General features: G+C 39.5%; 1 protein-coding gene across 1 annotated transcript in view; it reads left to right on the forward strand.

The window, feature by feature from the left end:
• Positions 1 to 24,132, forward strand: part of ATP2A3 (ATPase sarcoplasmic/endoplasmic reticulum Ca2+ transporting 3) — a 521,243-nt gene that overhangs the window by 483,608 nt on the left and 13,503 nt on the right. The window contains exon 21 of the mRNA XM_053707504.1: positions 15,045 to 15,120. Within this exon, the coding sequence (XP_053563479.1) occupies positions 15,045 to 15,120 (76 nt within the window). The remainder of the gene's footprint in view (positions 1 to 15,044; positions 15,121 to 24,132) is intronic.

A 24,132-nucleotide genomic window follows, 5' to 3' on the forward strand; every position in this document is an offset into this window, starting at 1 on the left:
GCCTTTCTGATAGATGTTCTGGCAGTTCCTTGGAGCTTTAGGTTGGCATACCTATTTCCTCCATTTGCTCTCCTTCCGCGAGTCATTGCTCGTATCAAGCAGGAGAGGGCATCAGTGATTCTAATAGCTCCTGCGTGGCCTCGCAGGATCTGGTATGCAGACCTAGTGGAAATGTCATCTCTACCACCGTGGAGACTTCCTCCGAGGACGGACCTTCTACTTCAGGGTCCTTTTTTTCATCCAAAATTTGTTTCTCTGAAGCTGACTGCTTGGAGATTGAACGCTTAATTTTATCTAAGCCTGGATTTTCTGAGTTGGTCATTGAGACCATGATTCAGGCTCTTAAGCCTGTTACCAGAAAGATTTACCATAAAATATGGTGTAAATATCTTCATTGGTGTGAATCCAAAGGATACTCTTGGAGCAGGGTCAGGATTTCAAGAATTTTATCTTTTCTCCAGGAAGGTCTGGAGAAAGGTTTATCTGTCAGTACTTTGAAGAGCCAGAATTCTGCTCTATCTATTTTGCTGCAAAAGCTTCCGGCGAATGTGCCATATGTGCAATCTTTTTGTAAGGCCTTGGTCAGAATTAGGCCTGTGTTTAAATCTGTTGCTCCACCGTGGAGCCTTAATCTTGTTCTTAAAGTTTTGCAACAGGCTCCGTTTGAGCCAATGCATTCCATAGATATTAAGTTGTTATCTTGGAAGGTTTTGTTTCTTACCGCTATCTCTTCTGCTCTGAGAGTTTCTGAACTTTCAGCTTTGCAGTGCGATTCGCCTTATCTTATATTTCATGCAGGTAAGGCAGTTCTTCGTACAAAGTTTGGTTTTCTTCCAAAGGTTGTGTTGGATAGAAATATTAATCAAGAGATTGTTGCTCCTTCTCTGTGTCCTAATCCTTCTTCTCATAAGGAATGTCTGTTAAACAACCTGGATGTTGTGCATGCTCTAACATTTTATTTGCAGGTGACCAAGGATTTTCGTCAGTCTTCTGCATTGTTTGTTTGTTTTTCTGGAAAATGTACAGGTCAGAAAGCTACTGCTACTTCTCTTTCTCTCTGGTTGAGAAGTATTATTTGTTTGGCATATGAGACTGCTAGACAGCAGCTTCCTGAGAGAATCACAGCTCATTCTACTAGGGCTATTTCTTCTTCTTGGGCTTTCAAGATTGAAGCTTCTGTTTAGCAGATTTGCAAGGCTGCTACTTGGTCCTCATTGCATACTTTTTCCAAATTTTATAAGTTTGATACTTTTGCCTCGGTGGAGGCTTCTTTTGGGAGAAAGGTTCTGCAAGCAGTGGGCCTTCTGTTTAGGTCTACCTGTCTTGTCCCTCCCTAGTCCTCCGTATCCTTTAGCTTGGGCATTGGTTCCCAACATATCTTAGGTAAGAAAACAAAATGTATGCTTATCTGATAAATTTCTTTCTTTACGGATATGGTGAGTCCACGACTTTACCCTGTATTTTTAAGACAGTTTTTTTTACTAAACCTTAGGCACCTCTACACCTTGTGTTTCTTCTTTTCTCCATTTTCCTTCAGTCGAATGACTGGGGATTGTGGGGCGGGGAGGGATACTTAACAGCTTTGCTGTAGTGCTCTTTGCCTCCTCCTGCTGGCCAGGAGTGATATTCCCAACAGTAATTGAGGACGCCGTGGACTCACCATATCCAGAAAGAAAGTAATTTATCTGGTAAGCATACATTTTGTTTTTATTACAAATTGTATATATGAGTGTTTGGTTACACTTTAGGGTAGGTCTTCACTTTGCGCTTAAGCATACCCATTTACTTTTAACTTGCAATACACGTGCAAGTTAGCGTGGTTGTGAGATATTATCGTGACCCGCGCTAACTTAAGCATGCCACTTCTAATCTAGCCAAATATCTACAGATTTAATCATCACACATATGTAAAAGATCAATAGTTAAATAACAATGTCTAATTCACACTCTAGCATATACATATATTCATTCTAGAATTGTTCAGATAGTATAGTCCCTTTACAGTTAATGTGTTATAACGTGTGCTGTAAATAAATGTCTATATATCTATGTTCCGATGATAATAATAAAAAACTTGAGAGGAAACTAAATATAAATAAAATAAAAATAAAAAACACACACTTACTGGTCAAAGAAAATGTCCAATATTTAAAAAAAATACCTCAAACAGAAACCTCTTCTGTGGTTCATCTGGCCACTATGCGGTCACAGGACTGAATATCAGCCATTTGGTATCCAATTCAATACATAATTAGAAATGTGAGATAGTAATGATTAAAATTTTGAATAAGGAAAAATATAAAATGTGCACACTTGTAAAATATTTTATTTCCTAATTATAAAATAATGTTCAAGCCTGGCACGGTAGTATACTTCAAATCTTGCCACGGACAATGCCTCTTCTCATGATAGAGCATTAGAACGGTTTGTATTCTCCAGCTACAATATACACTTAGTATAGTATAGTAGTATAATGATAATTATACACAATAGTTACCTCCAGCTTCATTGTGTACAAGGAATGTTATATATTCACTCTGCTAATTTATTCAAGAGTTTGTAACTCGGTAAACTAGCTCCCCAGAGTTAAAAACCTTCTTGATAACTCCACTGGATGATTTACACAGGTGACAGCAGAAATAGAGTGTATAGTCAATCCCCAAATTAAGTTATGTAGTACTATAAAAGTCCTATGAACTACAAAGCAGACAGTGAATACATGCACAGATCAAGGTGATCAACGAGTTTCAGCTAAAAGCTTTTCTCAAGATACCTGACTCTGTACTGCTCAGTCTTGTATATAGTGTCCATTCAAACATCTTAATAAGGAATTTTTAACCCTTATTGCTCATCAATTCTTTTTCACTTCCTGTTCGCTCTTAAAAACACAGCACTGTTTAATAAAGGGATCATCCCTTGTTCTTTATTTTGAATGTCCTTCATTTGTTAAAAGCAAAAGATCAGTAAGTGTTAGCATCAAAATATAAGATCAGTAAGTGTGTTACTAAAATACAAAATTACAAAGGAATAACATATAAATTAAAAGATTTATCAGATATAGTTTTAAAATTAAAAGATTAGTTTAGCCTCACTGAGTAATAATCTGTTCTCCATATTACCTCCCCAGTGATTTTAGTATCATTTTCTAATTCCTCAGAATTTCATTGCAGATGGATCTTTATCTATACTATAATTGTGTTTGTAAGCGTCCGTCGGCAGTTGCGCACGCATTCTCAAAGGATTGTTGAATGCGCGTGCAGCCCCCTCGCGGTGACAGACAGCTTCAGGAGCTCCAATTCTCATCTGTAACATAACAGCTGAGAGCTGGAGCTTCAGGCATCTGCTGCATATGGAGCTGGAGCACGATCGTTGCTCCGCCTCCATATGAGGCCAGATGTCTGATCGTTACAGAAGGTGACACTTTGTGTGTCACTGTCTGTAACGATCTTCTGCTGGTGCCAGTGGGAGGTGTGAGCGGGTGGCAGGTGGGTGACTCAGCAGGGAAGGGGAGGCAGTGGGAGTGCACTAAAAAAAATGGCTGCTCAGCAGGGAAGGGGAGGCAGTGGGAGTGCCCCAATTAAAAAAAAAAAGGACAGGGGGAGAGAGAAAAGAGAAGGGGGAGAGAGCAAAAGAGAAGGGGGAGAGAGCAAAAGAGAAGGGGGAGAGAGCAAAAGAGAAGGGGAGAGAGAGCAAAAGAGAGGGGGGAGAGAGCAAAAGAGAGAGGGGAGAGAGCACAAAAGAGGGGGAGAAAGAACAAAAGAGAGAGGGGGAGAGCAAAAGAGAGAGGGGGGAAGAGGGAGAGCAAAAGAGAGAGGGGGGAGAGGGAGAGCAAAAGAGACAGGGGGAGAGGGAGAGCAAAAGAGGGGGGTTGAGAGAGCAAAAGAAAGGGGTAGAGAGAGCGCAAAAGAGAGGGGGAGAAACTCCCCCTTTCCTCTTTCTGACCACCATCTCCTTACTTGCAACATATCATCCCTCCCTACAACTCTCCCTCCTTCTGCTCCTCACACCAAACTTCACAGAAGCATTATGTCATTAGATCAACAACAGCTTTCTAATTCCCTCAAACCTCGCCTCTCATCCTTCTCCTCCTTTTCATGCCCTGACCAATCTATCTGCCACTATAATTCCACCCTTACATTGTCCTTGACAATCTCGCCCCTCTTACCTTACCATAGCTCGGAAATCAAACACTCATCCTCAGCCCTGGCATACTCCTCTGACACGATACCTACGCAGATGTTCCCGTACTGCTGAGCGGCACTGGAGAAAATCTAGGAATTCAGCTGATTTTCAACATTACAAATTTATCTTGAACTCCTACTACTCTGCCCTTAATTTCCATAAGCAACACTACTTCTCTACTCTTATATCTAATCTTTCTTCAAACCCAAAACGTTTGTTCTCCACTTTCAATACTCTTCTCTGCCCTCCCCCACCTCCTAATACAACTTCTCTGTCAGCTCAAGACTTTGCCAACCACTTCAATAACAAAATAGACTCCATCAGAAATTAAATCAGCTCTCAACATAATTCCATTCTCTCACCCCCTCAAATGCTCTCAATCAACCACAACCCACATAACCTTAAACTTAGCTCATTCTCCCCTGTTACTGAGAAAGACGTTTTGGCACTTATACTGCGCTCTCACCTCACTACCTGTCCCCTTGACCCTATCCCCTCATAGCTACTCCCCTCCCTCTCTGCCACCCTAACCCCTATACTCACACACACTTTCAACCTCTCCCTCAGCAACGGTATATTTCCCTCATCGCTGAAACATGCACTGGTCACACCTATCCTTAAAAAACCTTCCCTTGATCCTACCTCCCCATCCAACTACCGCCATATTTCCCTCCTCCCTCTTGCATCAAAGCTTCTCGAAAAACTAGCTTATGCACACCTATCCCATTTCCTTACAATAAACTCCCTCCTTGACCCATTGCAATCTGGATTTCGTCCCATCACTCCACAGAGACAGCAATTGTTAAGGTTACCAACGACCTACTTACAGCAAAATCAAAAGGCCACTTCTCTCTGCTTATCCTCCTTGATCTGTCCGCAGCCTTTGACACTGTTGACCACTGTCATGCTTCTCATTCTCACCTATTGTTACATCTCACTGGCCCTTTAAATCCTCAGCAACTGCCATAAATAGCAACAATCCTCACTTACTCATTGCTTGGTATTGATTCATTCCGGACCAGTCCTGAGCTCCACCCTCTACCTGCAGTCTGTGCAGCAACCGCTCCCTGAGCCCTGTCTCATTCAAGCTGCTTCCCTGTGAAGTGAACTGCTCCGCTACCGGAACTCCGGCCTCTGTGACGTCACACGCCACTTTCTGCCGACATTCAGCTGCTATCTTACCGCTCTCAGCACTTACCTTACTTGCGGTTATACCGAAGTTCAGTCTCCAACTTTAGTTCTATCAGGTACCAACACTAAGGGGGTTCTTTTGCTTATATTGCTCACACTGTACTTTTGCCGCAATCTTCTATGTGCACTAGTTATAAGAGCTCATGTTACTTTACTAGTATCCATTACCCATTGCTTCCAAAACTGCTTAAGCTTCACTACCACTTTGGTTTGTGCACAAACATATTTAATTTCATGCTTTAACGTTAACAATATATCATAACTGAGGTTAAAGCAACTAGTTACACTGCTGAATTGAATTTAACTTTATACTTCAGCAATAGTGCTTGCTGCTGCTTTGTTTATTTTTCCTTCTTTCTTCACATATTAACTGCTAGTTGTGTGTGTGCTAGGTTATCACATATTACTAACGGGTAATATTAATGTGACACCCTGCCACACACTTAGCTACACCATTTATATATATATATATATATATATATATATATATATATATATATTGTTTTATCAGTAGCTGTGGTCCACTCTAACATATGTCTCTTTTTCAGACATTACAGAAATACCAAGCCTTCTAAAATGGACCCAACTGATATGAATACACACATACAAACACTAACTAACAAAGTAGATTTATTAACTGAAGGGCTTACTGCACTTAAACTAGAAAATGATAATTTGAAAACTTATATCAAGGAGGTAGTTGACAGGAAGCCCCCTCCTCTAGAACCCCAGATTAGTACCCCTGAACCTTTCTCTGGAGATAGGAAGATTTTTAGGGAATTCAAAAATTTGTGCTATTTATTATTTACTCTCAAACCCTATACATATCCTACTGATAGGGTAAAAGTAATGACAACCATTTCCTATTTAAGGGCAGAGCCTAGGGCATGGGCTAATACCTTTTTGGAGCACAATGATGATATTCTCAATTCCTTGGACTCTTTTTTTCTCTGCCTTATCACAAATTTATGAGGATCCTTTTAAGCAGCAAACGGCTGAAAATGCCATGAGGTCTTTAAGGCAGAGGAAAAGAGAGGTAGAGGAATATATAGCAGAATTCAAGCGGTGGGCTCCAGACACCCAATGGAATAACTTGTCTCTCCGAAATCAATTTCGGTTGGGGTTGTCGGATGCTGTTAAGGATGAGCTCTCTCGCACCCAAATACCTCCTACTTTGGAACAACTTATAGATCTCTCTATCTGCATAGATAGAAGGCTCAGGGAAAGACATCATGAGAGAACTAGTCATGACTCATCCTCTAGACCAAGGTTTGCAACTAATCCACCCAGTACACACTCAAAACCCCCTCCGGAACCGATGGATATCGCCTTCCTAAGAGGACCCCTAAGTTCCCAGGAAAAGATAAGACGTCGCACCCATAACCTGTGCATGTACTGTGCCTCTGATGAGCATGGGATTAGAGACTGCCCCAACCTCGTTCGCCAAAGGAAGGGTAAGCTTTCTACTCCCTCTCCTTCACTTAAGACTGTACTCAAAAGCAATCATTATTGTAAAACTAATCTTGTTTTACAGTGGGATCAAACTCGGGTGACCCTCCAAGGGATTATTGACTCCGGAGCCTCCCTCTCCTACATTGATGTAACTTTCTGTGAAACAAATAAAATACCCTTACATAAGAAACTGTCTCCTGTTCATTTGAGAGGGATAGATGGAGAGGTCTTATCCACTGGACCTGTTCTGTTTGAAACGGCTCCCATCTTAATGTCCACAGAGTGTCACCATAGGGAGTATATCAAATTCGATGTCATTACCTCACCCGATTTTCCTCTAATTTTAGGCTTGCAGTGGCTTAGGCAACATGATCCTGATATCTCTTGGTCATCTCTTTCTCTACAATTTAGATCTGAATATTGCAAGACAACCTGTTACCCCCAACTGTTACTTCAACCTTCTCCTGAAGGGTTGCATACAAATGTGCCCATTGATTATGACGATTTTACTGATGTGTTTAGCAAGAAACAATCAGAAAATCTCCCACCACACAGGCCATATGACTGCCCAATCGATTTACTTCCAGGTGTAGTTATTCCCTGTGGGCACATTTTTCCTCTGTCTAAACCAGAATTACTGCATCTCAAAACTTACCTCGAAGAAAATCTTAAAAAAAGGTTTTATAAGACCATCAACTTCTCCTGCAGCAGCAGGGATTTTCTTCGTAAAAAATAAAGACGATTCTCTAAGACCTATAGTGGACTATAGGCAGTTAAATAAAATAACGATAAAAAAACGTTACCCCCTACCACTTATCAGCGAATTAATTGAGCGTCTAGAGGGCTCTACAATTTTCACTAAGCTAGACCTTAGAGGTGCCTAAAACTTGATCAGGATGAGGGCAGGAGACGAATGGCTGACTGCATTTCGTACTCGTTATGGGTTATACGAGTATGTAGTCATGCCATTCGGTCTCTGCAATGCTCCTGCCACCTTCCAGCACCTGATAAATGATATTTTCAAGGATATACTGGATATCTACGTGGTCATTTATCTAGACGATATTCTCATATTTTCAAAATCTCTATCAGAACACAAAATCCACGTCCGTCAGGTTTTGACTAGACTCAGAAGCAATTCTTTATATGTAAAAGTTGAAAAATGCACCTTTCATGCTAATAGTATACCGTTCCTTGGGTACATAATTTCTGACAAGGGTATACGTATGGATGACACTAAAATTAAAACTGTAGTAGATTGGCCTGTCCCTACGTCCAGAAAACAAGTACAAAGTTTTCTGGGATTCGCCAACTTCTACAGGAAATTTATAAAAAACTACTCATCCCTGGCTAAACCTCTTATTGATCTTACAAAACAAAATATAAAATTCACGTGGACTACTACCACCCAAAATACTTTTGATTTATTAAAATCACGTTTTACCTCTGCACCTATTTTGCGCTACCCTAATTCAGAACTTCCTTATACTCTCGAAGTAGACGCTTCTGACTTCGCCCTTGGAGCTATCCTCTCACAACGACAATCTCTACAACAACCATTGCATCCTGTAGCTTATTATTCTCGTACCTTAACGACAGCAGAGAGAAATTATCCAGTTGGCGAAAAGGAACTCCTCGCCATAAAGGCCGCATTCGAACAATGGAGACACCTACTGGAAGGTGCTACAACACCAACTGTAGTTTACACTGACCATAGGAACTTACAATTCCTGAAGTCCACAAGAACACTCTCTGCCCGCCAAGTTCATTGGAATTTATTCTTTTCACGCTTTAATTTTCTCATCACCTACAGACCAGCCAGCAAGAATGGGAAGGCAGATGCGCTTTCTCGTCTACCACAAACGTTATCATCAACGACCACAACCCAGAACATTATTCCTGAAGAAAATTTTCTTCTGTTTACGATTGATTCTGTTCCTCTACTACGTACTGAACGAATAAAAGATTCTTCAAAACCTGAACATCTATTAAGGAAGAACAACGATGGACTCTACTGCTATGGGAATAAACTGTACCTCCCTCCATCTCTTCGTGACCAACTATTCAGATCTGCTCATGATTCATCTCTTGGGGGATATTGTGGATTGAAAAAAACTAGAGAATTGGTACAGAGATCTTACTGGTGGCCTACCATGTTGACTAACGTAACACAGTTCATAAACTCTTGCCCCACTTGTACCATATCTAAAAGGAACAAAAGACCACCTTATGGTCTTCTACTCTCAATATCTACCCCCGAGAAACCCTGGCAGGAAATCGCTCTGGATTACATCGTGGATTTACCTACTTCTGACAAAAATACCACTATTGTAGTGGTAGTGGATCTTTTCAGCAAAATGATCCATCTGATACCCTATCACAAACTACCCACCGCAGCAGAAACCATACAACTACTTCTAAAACATGTAATCAGGCTACATGGTTTACCTAAGAAGATTTTGACCGATCGAGGGTCTCAATTTACTAGTGCTCTTTGGTCTGCCTTCTGCAAGCAATTCTCCATTGAAAAGTCCCTCTCTTCCTCTTATCATCCGCAGACAAATGGACAGACGGAGCGGTGTAATCAATGGGTGGAACAGTTCTTACGAACTTATTGCCATACTAACCAACACTCCTGGTCCCAACAGTTACATTTCGCTGAATTCGTCTTCAATAATACTTTGCACTCTACTACTAAACAAACCCCATTTTATGTCAACTATGGTTTCCATCCTACGTTCCACTACTTGCCTGAACTAGTTTCGGATCATTCCCACATTTCAGATTTAGCTTCCACTATCAGTTCTAACTTCATGACTATCAAACAAGCAATTGAAGACGCAAACGTTATACAGAAAAAGTATTATGACCGCCGTCGAACTCCACCTCCTATTTACAAAGTAGGAGATCTAGTCTGGCTCTCCACAAAAAATCTCCGCTTATCAACTCCATCCAGGAAGCTTTCACCTCTCTTCATTGGACCATTCCCTGTACAGCAGGTTATCAACTGCAATGCTGTCCGACTCACTTTACCTACTTCACTCAAAATACATCCCACTTTCCATGTATCGTTGCTTAAACCTTACCGAACCTTACGTAACCAACCAGTGGATACTACACTACCCTCTGTTTCTGTAGACCCTAACATGGAATATGAGGTAGAGGACATTTTGGATGCTAGACGTCTCAGGGGTGTCCTTCAATATCTAATTAAATGGAAGGGTTATTCTAGTGAGCATAACTCTTGGGAACCATCCACCAATATCTCAGCTCCTAGATTACTTTCCAGATTCCACCAAAGACACCCGGATCGTCCTGGACCTTGAGCATCGGTGCTGCTCCTGGAGGGGGGTGTTCTGTCATGCTTCTCATTCTCACCTATTGTTACATCTCACTGGCCCTTTAAATCCTCAGCAACTGCCATAAATAGCAACAATCCTCACTTACTCATTGCTTGGTATTGATTCATTCCGGACCAGTCCTGAGCTCCACCCTCTACCTGCAGTCTGTGCAGCAACCGCTCCCTGAGCCCTGTCTCATTCAAGCTGCTTCCCTATGAAGTGAACTGCTCCGCTACCGGAACTCCGGCCTCTGTGACGTCACACGCCACTTTCTGCCGACATTCAGCTGCTATCTTACCGCTCTCAGCACTTACCTTACTTGCGGTTATACCGAAGTTCAGTCTCCAACTTTAGTTCTATCAGGTACCAACACTAAGGGGGTTCTTTTGCTTATATTGCTCACACTGTACTTTTGCCGCAATCTTCTATGTGCACTAGTTATAAGAGCTCATGTTACTTTACTAGTATCCATTACCCATTGCTTCCAAAACTGCTTAAGCTTCACTACCACTTTGGTTTGTGCACAAACATATTTAATTTCATGCTTTAACGTTAACAATATATCATAACTGAGGTTAAAGCAACTAGTTACACTGCTGAATTGAATTTAACTTTATACTTCAGCAATAGTGCTTGCTGCTGCTTTGTTTATTTTTCCTTCTTTCTTCACATATTAACTGCTAGTTGTGTGTGTGCTAGGTTATCACATATTACTAACGGGTAATATTAATGTGACACCCTGCCACACACTTAGCTACACCATTTATATATATATATATATATATATATATATATATATTGTTTTATCAGTAGCTGTGGTCCACTCTAACATATGTCTCTTTTTCAGACATTACAACCACCCTCTCTTGCTCCAAACCCTCCAATCCTTCGGCATATGTGACACAGCCCTCTCATGGCTCTCTTCCTACCTGTCAAACCGTACCTTTAGTGTAGCCTTCTCTGGGGCCTCCTCTGCCCCGTCACCACTTTCTGTCATAGTACCGCAAGGCTCTGTCCTTGGTCCCCTTCTCTTCTCAATCTACACGTCATCACTAGGTTCCCTAATAAAGTCCCATGGTTTACAATATCATTTGTATGCCGATGACACCCGAATCTACTTCTCTGCCCCAGACCTTTCTCCTTCCTTGCTAACCAGTGTCACTAACTGTCTTTCTCACATCTCCAACTGGATGTCCTCTCACTACCTCAAGCTAAATCTCTCCAAAACGGAGCTCCTTATTTTCCCCCCTTCTTCTAAACTCTCCACCCCAATCTCTCTATAAATGTCGACAACTCCATCATTACCCCTACCCTGCATGCCCGATGTCTTGGGGTCACATTTGACTCAGATCTTTCTTTCACTTCTCACATTCAGTCATTGGCTAAAGCCTGCCGCTTCCACCTTAAAAACATCTCTAAAATTAGACACTTCCTTACACAAGACACAACTAAGATTTTAATCCACTCATTCTCTCCCGCCTCGATTACTGCAACTCTGTCCTCTCTGGTCTCCCCACCTACCGCCTAGCTCCTTTACAATCCATAATGAATGCCTCTGCCAGACTCATCTTCCTTACACGTTGCTCTTCATCTGCTGCACTTCTCTGCCAATCTCTTCACTGGCATCCTCTTGCCTCTAGGATCAAACACAAAATTCTCATTCCGACATACAAAGCCCTCAACTGCTCCACAAGACTCTCTTCTAGTTTTAAAAGCTTCAAGTGCTCCCTAAAGACTCTACTGTTCAGGGATGCATACAACCTACGCTAACCTTTCTTTATATCAGTTCCTCTCCTCCATTGCTATCCCCTGAACCCCTTAGCATGTAAGCCTAAGAGTCAAGCTGTTTGTTGATCACCTTCTCAAGAGCTGACTACAACAGTGCAACTCTTGGCAGGGCCCTCTACCCATTTGATCCCTATAATTGTTTTGTTGTACTCCGTCTTTGTAAATAGCGCTGCAGAATCTGTTGGCGCTCTACAAATAACTGTTAATAATAAAAATAATAAGAGCTGGAGAGAGAGAAAAAGAGAGGGGAGAGAGAGAGCAAAAGAGAAGGGGGGAGATAGCTAAAGAGAAGGGGGGAGATGGCTAAAGAGAAGGGGGGAGATGGCTAAAGAGAAGGGGGGAGATGGCTAAAGAGAAGGGGGGAGATAGCTAAAGAGAAGGGGGGAGATGTCTAAAGAGAAGGGGGGAGATAGCTAAAGAGAAGGGGGGAGATAGCAAAAGAGAAGGGGGGGAGAGAGCAAAAGAGAAGGGGGGGGAGAGAGCAAAAGAGAAGGGGGGGAGAGAGCAAAAGAGAAGGGGGGAGAGAGCAAAAGAGAAGGGGGGAGAGAGCAAAAGAGAAGGGGGGGAGAGAGCAAAAGAGAAGGGGGGGAGAGAGCAAAAAGAGAAGGGGGGGAGAGAGCAAAAGAGAAGGGGGGGAGAGAGCAAAAGAGAAGGGGGAGAGAGAGCAAAAGAGAAGGGGGAGAGAGAGAGCAAAAAAGAAGTGGGAGAGAGAGCAAAAAAGAAGGGGGAGAGATAGAGCAAAAAAGAAGGGGGGGAGAGAGAGCAAAAAAGAAGGGGGGAGAAAGCAAAAGAGAAGGGGGGAAAGAGCAAAAGAGAAGGGGGAGAGAGAGCAAATGAGAGGGGGAGGGAGAGCAAAAGAGGGGGGAGAGCGCAAAAGAGAGGGGGAGAGAGAGAGCAAATGAGAGGGGAGAGAGAGCAAATGAGAGGGGAGAGAGAGCAAATGAGAGGGGAGAGAGAGAGCAAATGAGAGGGGAGAGAGAGAGCAAATGAGAGGGGAGAGAGAGAGCAAATTAGAGGGGAGAGAGAACAAATGAGAGGGGGAGAGAGAGCAAATGAGAGGGGAGAGAGAGAGCAAAAGAGAGGGGAAGAGAGAGAGCAAAAGAGAGGGGGAGAGAGAGAGCGGGGGAGAGAGAGAGGGGGGGATAGAGAGCAAAAGAGAGGGGGAGATAGAGAGCAAATGAGAGGGGAGAGAGAACAAATGAGAGGGGGAGAGAGCAAAAGTGAAGGGGAGAGAGAGCGCAAAAGTGAGGGGGAGAGAGCAAAAGAGAGGGGGAGAGAGCAAAAGAAAGGGGGGAGAGCAAAAGGGGTGGTGAAAGAATCCACCTGGATGGCAGGGTGGTGAAAGAATCCACCTGGATGCAGCGTAAGCTGCATCCAGGTGGATTCCGAAAATGGCAGGGTGGTGAAAGAATCCACATGGATGCAGCGTAAAGCTGCATCCATGTGGATTCTTTCACCACCCTGCCATTTTTTTAATCCACCTGGATGCAGCGTAATCTGCATCCAGGTGGATTCCGAAAATGGCAGGGTGATTCGGTCACCACAATAGCACGCCCTTCCAAAAATGGCAGGGTGGTTCCGTCACCACAAAATACTGCCCTCTGGGCAGGCTTTCCCACTTATTTATATAAAAGAAGAGTTACAAAATAGGTTCTTTCTACATCTGTAGCTAAAAAAAAAATTAGACTGCCCTTTGGGCAGGCTTATCAACTAGTAGATCATAAAACAGTGTTATCCACACCGTGTTCCATTCTAAGGATATGTTCTCTTATACGAGTATGTAATGTTCTTACTGTTTGCCCCAAATACTGCAACTTACAAGAGAGTATGTAATGTTCTTACTGTTTGCCCCAAATACTGCAACTTACAAGAGAGTATGTAATGTTCTTACTGTTTGCCCCAAATACTGCAATTTACAAGAGCATTGTATCAGGTATATCACATTACTATCAGTACACCTTAAAATATTCTTAATATTTTTTTATTTTTTTTACCAGTGTTAGTTGAGTTTACATATTTAGATTTACAACATTTAAAGTACATCAGGAAGTAGCTACTGAGATCAGAGGGAAGTAGGGGCTCCATTAATGTCTACTTCCTTTTATCAAACAATGCCTGGTGTTTAGTATTGCAGGTGATTGCTATTTTTAATAAAAGTCATCTACATCATGGAGGTTATGCGAGAGTAGTTCTTTAATTAAAATAAGAATTTGCATGTCTCTCAAGTCCTGTGGGGACTGTGGTAAGGGCTCTGTACAGCCTTGGGAATTCATATGAAGGGTAATAAAGAAGATCTTCTGCTGTTGTATGTTCTATATATATCATCATGCACAGCACAGGTATAATGACATCTCTGAGTAGCTTGTCACCAGCGGTGCAATATGACTTGAAACCATGATGTTCCTTCTTATTCTGCCCTTGGAAAAGGAGCAGGTGTGTTAGTTTCAAAGCTGCCATGGGTCACCCTATAAAGGTTTGTTTCTGCACAGTCCTTTAGGACTGACATTTACTGGCTCATAAGGACTGTTCACAAACCTCTCTTGTAGATATGAACACTTCTCCACCAGCATGAAAATAAAAAGTAGATTTATTTAGGAAAGGAACATTTATTAAACAAATTAAAAACTTTTAAAATACTCTTCTTTAAATAAAACAAAGAAAAACAATGACTGTCCTTTTAAGGAATAAAAATGTAGATAGTCTCCACATATGTGGTTATCACTACAGGCTTGTAGAGTTGCAGACGTACAGGCAGCTCCACCCTTAATGTTAATTTATTTTATTAACCAAATCCAGTGTTATAATCCAATTTGGAAAAAAAGATATAATGTTATGTAAAAATGTAAAACATTACATGTTTAAGGCTGAATATATACATTTATCCAATGCATTTATAATCATCTGTTGTTTTAGCTAATCCAAAAGACCCTTGTTTCTTGCCTGGGCACCTTTTAAATGATTTTTAAGGATCTCCCTGTAATTTAATTTCCCAGTTTCATATATAGCAACTGTTCCTCTCTTGTATTTACCAGATTACAAACTATGTTTTATCTTGATCCACTTAAACGTTTCACAATTTCTTTGCCCCAGATCTGCTGAGGTCAGTAGAACAATCTTGGAATGGGACAGCTCAGTTGAAATCCTGCAGAAGTCAAGACCAGACTGGGTTGGTATCTTGTTTTTTAGTCATAGTCTCTATTTAACTGATCAGATCATTTTATTTCCTCAGTAAAATTGCCTGAAATATGTATATTTTTATTCTGCTTCTTTTAAGCACACAACAGGTTATTCATTTAATATGTTAAGTGCAATTTTCACCAAATTGTGTTGCTTGTAATTATGTTACACTGTCACGTACATTATTCAAGGTCCCTTGCAGAATTCGCAAAAAGGTTAAAATCGATCATCTTTTTAGGGAGTTTTCTGTATGTCTGGGTTAGAAGAGGAGAATAATGAGGTGCAAGTGTGAGTTTTTTGATTAAGACCTTTTTTTATATATATAAAAAATAGAAATGTAAGTTTTACTTATTTAAATGAATTTTCCTGCATAATATGATTTTTATTCACTGTAGAATGTATCTTTTATTTTATAGCAGAGCTGTGATGGAAACCTAATTACAATGTTATTAGCTATTCCTTGCTGTGTTAAAGGGACATTTAAATCACAATTAAACTAGACAGAGCAGGCTGATCACAATCTTTTAGAAAAGTTTATGTAATGATTTTTTTTAAAGAAAATCCCCATTAATGTATAAGGGGAATTTTGGAGATAACGCATTTGATATTTTTTTCTAAAGGACCATGATCAACCAAATAGTTTGTTTTATTTTTTCCTATTGTTGTAACTTTGCTTCTTTCAGTGAAAGCATATCTAGGTAGTCTAAGTAGCATATATGTATATAACATTTTTATACCTTAAATATTGTTGCAAACACTGCAGCCTAATTATGGAAAGGAGTTAAAGAGAAATGGAAGTCCAAATATTTCTTTCATTATTCAGATAGACAATATAAACAACTTTTTAGTTTACTTCTATTACCAAAATTTGCTTCAATCTCTTGGTATCCTTTGTTGAAGGTGCAGCAATGCATTACTGGGAGATAGCTGAACAGATCATGTAAGTCAATGACAAGAAGCACATATGCAGCCACCAATCAGCAGTAAGGTCCCAGTAGGGGATTGCGGCTACTGAGAATATGTACATATGCTTTTCAACAAAGAATGCCAAGAGAATTAAGCAAATTAGCTAATAGAAGTAAATTGTAAAGTTGTTTCAAAATGTGCGCTCTAGTTGAATCATTACATTTTTGCCTTACTCTCCCTTTAATTTTCAGCGAAGGATACCAAGAGAACAAAGTAGATTTGATAATAGAAGTAAATTCATGCTATACCTGTAAGAATTGTGTTCTTTGATCCCAAATTTGTCATATTCCATATTTTCCGTTGAACTGCATGTATGCTATCAACAATCAACAGAATGAGTTGTCAAGTAGAATTGAAGTTATTTATAGTGAATTGCATTTCCTTTGTGTTTTATCCCCTTAAATGTCAGTACAAGTGAAATAAACAAAAGCATATATTAAAAAATAACAGGATATATACAAGCCGTGACAGGAAACCTTTTAGGATTGGCACATTCTCTTGCCACACTTTTCAGAAACATTATGATCAACTCTAGTGATGCTGGAAGTGAAACATTTACCAGTGAACAAGAGGATATTTGTAAAGATCTGAAAGTAATGGTTTTACCTTTTCCTTCTTTCTAGAGCATTTGTGTAAGTTCCTCCATTTTGTTTGATTTGAATATAGTTTACATCCAAACATTATTAAAACAAAATAATTGGATGTTGACCCTTTGATAAAGTACCATCTAACAGAATTAAAACTAAGTTTTATTGTACTCTTAAAGAAAGAAAACCAGTTGTAATCATGAATGGTACATGTAGACTGCCTATTAGAATTAGCTCTTGTTTGCTTTTTCAGGAGCTATATCCTGTGCGCTGTTACACTTTTAAATAGTGCAAGCTCTGTGAAGGGTGTTGAACTTTCATGAAATTACAATTTCTATCTTGTGTCCAAGAATTCATGCAACAAAATGAAGCTTTATTTGTAAATGAATAAAACACATTATGCCCAGTTCATTCTTTCCTGCATGGGAAATGGTAGATGATGTGTCTAAGACCCTAAAAAAGCTTGGCAGTTCTCTCAAATGTAGATAGTTAGTGAAACATAAAGGCCTAGATTACAAGCGGAGCTAAAAAATATTAGCACTATATTATGTGATAACATTTCTCAAGCACAATTAATGGAGTGCCTGTTTTTTTACAAATATTACATGCACTCATCATTTGTGCTCATGCCCAAAGTTATATTTTACTCTCACATAATAGACTTCTATGAGGGCCTGCAGTAAAATTGATGCCGGATATCACTTGAGCGATAAGCTGAAGGTGAGCGAGCCATGGAATTCTTCATGTAGTTCTCTGCTATGCAATTAAAGGGACACTGAACCCAATTGTTTTCTTTTGTAATTCAGAAATAGCATGCAATTTTAAGCAACTTTCTAATTTACTCCTATTATCAATTTTTCTTCGTTCTCTTGCTATCATTATTTGAAAAAGAAGGCATCTAAGCTTTTGTTTTTGGTTTCAGTACTCTGGACAGCACTTTTTTATTGGTGGATGAATTTATCCACCAATCAGCAAGGACAACCCAGGTTGTTCACCAAAAATGTGCCGGCATCTAAACTTACATTCTTGCATTTCAAATAAAGATACCAAGAGAATGAAGAAAATTTGATAATAGGAGTAAATTAGAAAGTTGCTTAAAATGTCATGCTCAATCTGAATCACGAAAGAAAATTTTTGGGTACAGTGTCCCTTTAATAATAAACGTCTTAAAAACAGCTACATTTTACAGTATTATTTCGCATTGCACGTGAGCAAAACTCTTAAAAATCCCTCTTGCTTATCCTTCCTGTAATATCCTGCACTAAAGTTTCCACCTCATTATGGCCCAGATTACGAGTTTTGCGCTAGAGGCTATGCGGTGCTAATGAGCAGTTTTCCCTCACCGCTCACTTACCTGCAGCGCTGGTATTACGAGTTTTCAGGAACCCGTCATTAAAAGGTAAGAAGTGAGCGTTTAGCGAAATTTTGCTCATTACCGCACTCCAATACCAGCGCTGCTTAAGTCAGCAGTGAGCTGGTCGTACGTGCTCATGCACGATTTCCTCATAGGAATCAACAGGGAGGGCCGGCTGAGAAAAAGTCTAACACCTGCAAAAAAGCAGCGTAAAACTCCTTAACGCAGCCCCATTGATTCCTATGGAGAAATAAAAGTTATGTCTACACCTAACACCCTAACATGAACCCAGAGTCTAAACACCCCTAATTTTACACTTATTAACCCTAATCTGCCACCCCCAACATCACCGACACCTACATTATAATTATTAACCCCTAATATGCTACTCTGGACACCGCCGCAACCTACATTATATGTATTAACCCCTAATCTGCTGCCCCCAACATCGCCGACACCTACATACTATTTATTAACCCCTAATCTGCCGCCCCCAACGTCGCCACCACTATATTAAAGTTATTAACCCCTAAACCTAAGTCTAACCCTAACATCCTCTAACTTAAATATAATTACAATAAATCTAAATAAATATTCCTATCATTAACTAAATTATTCCTATTTAAAACTAAATACTTACCTGTAAAATAAACCCTAAGATAGCTACAATATAACTAATAGTTACATTGTAGCTATCTTAGGGTTTTTTATTTTACAGGCAACTTTGTATTTATTTTAACTAGGTAGAATAGTTATTAAATATTAACTATTTACTAACTACCTAGCTAAAATAAATACAAAAGTACCTGTAACATAAAATATTTTTTTTTTTTAGCAAAGGATACCAAGAGAGCTAAGCAAATTAAATAATGGAAGCAAACTGTAAAGTTACTTCAAATTATATGCTCTGTTTGAATCATGAAACAAAATTGGGTTTAATGTCCCTTTAAAATATTAAACCATCCACTAGTAATACCAGAATATGCAAAAGATAACACCCTGCATTATCGATTGTGCTCCACTTGTAATCTAGCCCATATTGGAAAACATCCCCTGTTTCAAAACATCTAATAAACCCAGAAGAAAAATAGTGAATGATGAATTGTGCAAATTCCATGGAGTTCATTACATTTGCATAAATGTATATGGTTGACAGTTCTTTTTCTTCTTCTTTTCTGCTTCATTTTTGTACTTTTTCTGGCTTTCAGCACTTAACAGGTAAGGCAGATACAGTAACTACCAGGGTTTCTCAACAACACCTCAGTGAGACCTGCACTGGGAATGGAGAGTGTGATTGGTGTTCGGGCACATAAACGAGGATTAGTAAGAAGGCAAAAGGAAGGGGGTGGCATAATCAGAAAAGATAAGTAAGGGGCGGGTGAGAATTGGGGATTAATGGGGTGCAAAAAGATCGAAGATGGCCACACAGGTGGGAATATGGGTATGTCAATCAAAAAGCATGGCACTGTTGTCATGATCACTCTAGATGTGAATTACAATTGATATTAAAAATATTGTGGACACCCAGTAACTATAATAAAAAAAAAAATCTCTTGTCGCTAACACACACTCAAAAAAATAAATACAAATAAATTTTATATATATATGTGTATGTGTGTGTTTGTGTATATGTATGTGTGTGTGTATGTATATATATATATATATATATACTGTATGTATATGTGTGTATATATATATATATATATATATTACACTACTTATGTCCTAGAAATTATTTTTTTATTGCCCTACAATAATAGGATATTTTATCAGAGCCTTGTATGTACTTTATGAAAGGAAAATAAAATTAACATATAGCAAAGAAAGTCTTCTTATCAGTATTACTCTATTTTTCTTTCCTATGGCATGGAGAGTCCACAAAACATTCTAATTACTAGTGAGATATTCATTCCTGGCCAGCAGGAGGAGGCAAAGAGCACCTAGCAGAGCTGTTAAGTATCACTTCCCTTACCTATAACCCCCAGTCATTCTCTTTGCCTTGATCACGGGAGGATGGCGAAGATGGTTTCTGAAGATTTTAATCCTTTTAATGGGTACTTTTCCCTGCAAGCAAGGATTGGTTGGGGCTATGCTGTGTCAATGTCAATCACTTTAGTAAGAGTAATGGTGGCTATTAGCAGTTAGAAGACAGCGAGGTAGTCTTTGCTTGAACTTCTAACATTATTGCTACCCCTATTATAAATAAGAAGCTGGCACACCTCAGAAAACAGATCCTGCCTGACAGAGCAGAATCCACAGGTAAGTGCTTTCCCTTCTAGGTTAAAAGGATTTACCCCTATAGTGCTGGTACCTTCAATCTACAGTGGCAAGTGGATTTGGACTATTCTGGTAACAAGGGGGTGTTTTTTGCTACTGGGTGTGTCCGGTTTTCTGTGCTAGTGGTATAGCAACTTTTGGAAGGGTAAGACCTCAGCGGAGCTGAGGGTTTTAAGTGTTTCCTGTTGCTGACTCTATTCGTGACTTGTGGCGCATGGTACCCAAGGTAGAGGGAGCTATCTCTACTCTGGCTAAAAGAACTACTATTCCTATTGAAGATAGTTCTTCTTTCAAGGATCCCATGGATAAGAAGCTTGAGGCTTTTTAAAGATGATGTACATTCATCAGGGAATAAAGTGGCAACCTGTTGCTAGTATTGCTATAGTTGCGGGGGCAGCATCTTATTTGTGCAATGATTTATCTAATCTTATCCTAGAAGAGACTACTATAGAGGAGATCCAAGACAGGCTCAAGACTCTTAAGCTAGCCGATACCTTTATTTGTGATGCCAACATGCAAGTTCTTAGGTTGAGAGCTAATATTTCTGGTTTTACTGTTTTAGCTTGCAGAGCTCTCTATTTAAAATCTTGGTCTGCAGATGTTACATCAAATTCCAAGCTTTTACTTCTGCCTTATAAGGGTAAAACCTTGTTTGGACCAGGTCTGGCAGAAATTATTTCTGACATTACAGGTGGAAAGGGTTCTTTCCTACTTCAGGATAAAAAGAATAGACCTAAGGGTCACCAGAATTCTAATTTTCGTTCCTTTCATAACTTTAAGGGACAGAAGTCTTCCTCTTCTTCTTACAAGTCAGATGAATCCAAGTCTTCTTGGAGGTCCAGTCAGCCTTGGAATAGGGGGAAGCAAGCTAAGAAGCCTTCCGTTGATTCTAAATCAACATGAAGGGGCCACCTGTTAGGCTCGCGGGGGCTGAAAATGCTTCAATTTATTGCGTCATTCTTGGCGCAGACTTTTTTGGCTCAAATTTTTTTTTATCATTTCCGGCGTCATACTTGACGCCGGAAGTTGTTCGTGATAGCGTAATTTTTTTGACGTTTTGCGCCAAAAATGTCGGCGTCACCGGATGTGGCGTCATTCTTGGTGCCAAAAAATTTAAGGCGCCAACAATGTGGGCATCTTTTTTGGCGCTAAAAAAAAAAAATGTGGGCATCATTCTTGTCTCCACCTTTTTTTCACATTATTTCAGTCTCATTTTTCATTGCTTCTGGTTGCTAGAGGCTTGTTCATTGGCATTTTTTCCTATTCCTGAAACTGTCATTTAAGGAATTTGATAAATTTTGCTTTATATGTTGTTTTTCTTTTACATATTGCAAGATGTCTCATATTGACCCTGGATCAGAATCTACTTCTGGAAAGACGCTGCCTGATGCTGGTTCTACCAAAGTTAAGTGCATTTGTTGTAACTTGTGGTATCTGTTACTCCGGCTGTAGTTTGTGATGAATGTCATGATAAACTTGCTAATGCAGATAGTATTTCCATTAGTAATATACCATTACCTGTTGCTGTTCCCTCAACATCTAATACTCAGGATGTTCCTGTTAATATAAAATAATTTGTTTCTAAATCTATTAGGAAGGCTATGTCTGTTATTCCTCCTTCCAGTAAACGTAAAAGGTCTTTTAAAACTTCTCATTTTTCAGATGAATTTTTAAATGACCGTCATCATTCTGATTTGTCTGTTTCTGATGAGGATTTTTCTGGTTCAGAGGATTCTGTCTCAGATATTGACACTGATAAATCTTCATATTTATTTAAAATGGAATTTATTTGCTCTTTACTTAAAGAAGTTTTAATCGCATTAGAGATGGAGGAATCTAGTCCTCTTGATACTAAATCTACTAAGCATTTAAATTCGGTTTTTAAACCTCCTATAGTTATTCCAGAAGTTTTTCCTGTCCCTGATTCTATTTCTGAAGTAATTTCTAGGGAATGGAATAATCTGGGTACTTTATTTACTCCTTCTCAAAGGTTTAAGAAATTGTATCCTGTGCCATCTGACAGATAAGAGTTTTGGGACAAAATCCCTAAAGTTGATGGGGCTATCTCTACTCTTGCTAAACGTACTACTATTCCTACGGCAGATAGTACTTATTTTAAGGATCCTTTAGATAGGAAGATTGAATCCTTTCTAAGGAAAGCTTATTTATGTTCAGGTAATCTTCTTAGGCCTGCTATTTCTTTGGCTGATGTTGCTGCCGCTTCCACTTTTTGGTTGGAGGCTTTAGCACAACAAGTATCAGACCATAATACTCATAGCATTGTTAAACTTCTTCAACATGCTAATAACTTTATTTGTGATGCCATCTTTGATATTATTAGAGTTGATGTCCGGTATATGTCTAATTAATACTATGTTACAGGCTCGTAAATCTGTGTCTAGGAGGATTTATTATCGAGTCTGGAAGACTTACATTTCTTGGTGTTTTTCTCATAAATTCTCCTGGCATTCTTTTAGAATTCCTAGAATTTTACAGTTTCTTCAGGATGGTTTGGATAAAGGTTTGTCTGCAAGTTCCTTGAAAGGACAAATCTCTGCTCTTTCTGTTGTTTTTCACAGAAAGATTGCTAATCTTCCTGATATTCATTGTTTTGTACAGGCTTTGGTTCGTATCAAACCTGTCATTAAGTCAATCTCTCCTCCTTGGAGTCTTAATTTGGTTCTGAGGGCTTTACAAGCTCCTCCGTTTGAACCTATGCATTCTCTGGACATTAAATTACTTTCTTGGAAAGTTCTGTTCCTTTTGGCCATCTCTTCTGCTAGAAGAGTTTCTGAGTTATATGCTCTTTCTTGTGAATCTCCTTTTCTGATTTTTCATCAGGATAAGGCAGTGTTGCGGACTTCATTTAAATTTTTACCTAAGGTTGTGAATTCTAACAACATTAGTAGAGACATTGTTGTTCCTTCATTGTGTCCTAATCCTAAGAATTCAAAGGAGAGATCTTTACATTCTTTGGATGTAGTAAGAGCTTTGAAATATTATGTTGAAGCTACTAATTTTTTAGAAAGACTTCTAGTCTATTTGTTATCTTTTCTGGGTCCAGAAAAGGTCAGAAGGCCTCCGCCATTTCTTTGGCGTCTTGGTTAAAGTCTTTGATTCATCATGCTTATGTAGAGTCGGGTAAATCCCCGCCTCAAAGAATTACGGCTCATTCTACTAGGTCAGTTTCTACTTCCTGGGCGTTTAGGAATGAAGCTTCTGTTGATCAGATTTGCAAAGCAGCAACTTGGTCTTCTTTGCATACTTTTACTAAATTCTACCAGTTTGATGTGTTTTCTTCTTCTGAAGCAGTTTTTGGTAGAAAAGTACTTCAGGCAGCTGTTTCAGTTTGATTCTTCTGCTTATAATTTCAGTTTTTTTCATTATTGAGATTAAAACTTTTGTTTTGGGTTGTGGATTATTATTTTTCAGCGGAATTGGCTGTCTTTATTTTATCCCTCCCTCTCTAGTGACTCTTGCGTGGAAGTTCCACATCTTGGGTATTTATTATCCCATACGTCACTAGCTCATGGACTCTTGCTAATTACATGAAAGAAAACATAATTTATGTAAGAACTTACCTGATAAATTCATTTCTTTCATATTAGCAAGAGTCCATGAGGCCCACCCCTTTTTTGTGGTGGTTATGATTTTTTTGTATAAAGCACAATTATTCCAATTCCTTATTTTGATGCTTTCGCTCCTTTCTTATCACCCCACTTATTGGCTATTCGTTAAACTGAATTGTGCGTGTGGTGAGGTGTGTATTTATAGGCATTTTGAGGTTTGGGAAACTTTGCCCCTCCTGGTAGGAATG

Source organism: Bombina bombina, chromosome 3 (assembly GCF_027579735.1).
Source record: "Bombina bombina isolate aBomBom1 chromosome 3, aBomBom1.pri, whole genome shotgun sequence".
NCBI classification, from domain to species: Eukaryota; Metazoa; Chordata; class Amphibia; order Anura; family Bombinatoridae; genus Bombina; species Bombina bombina.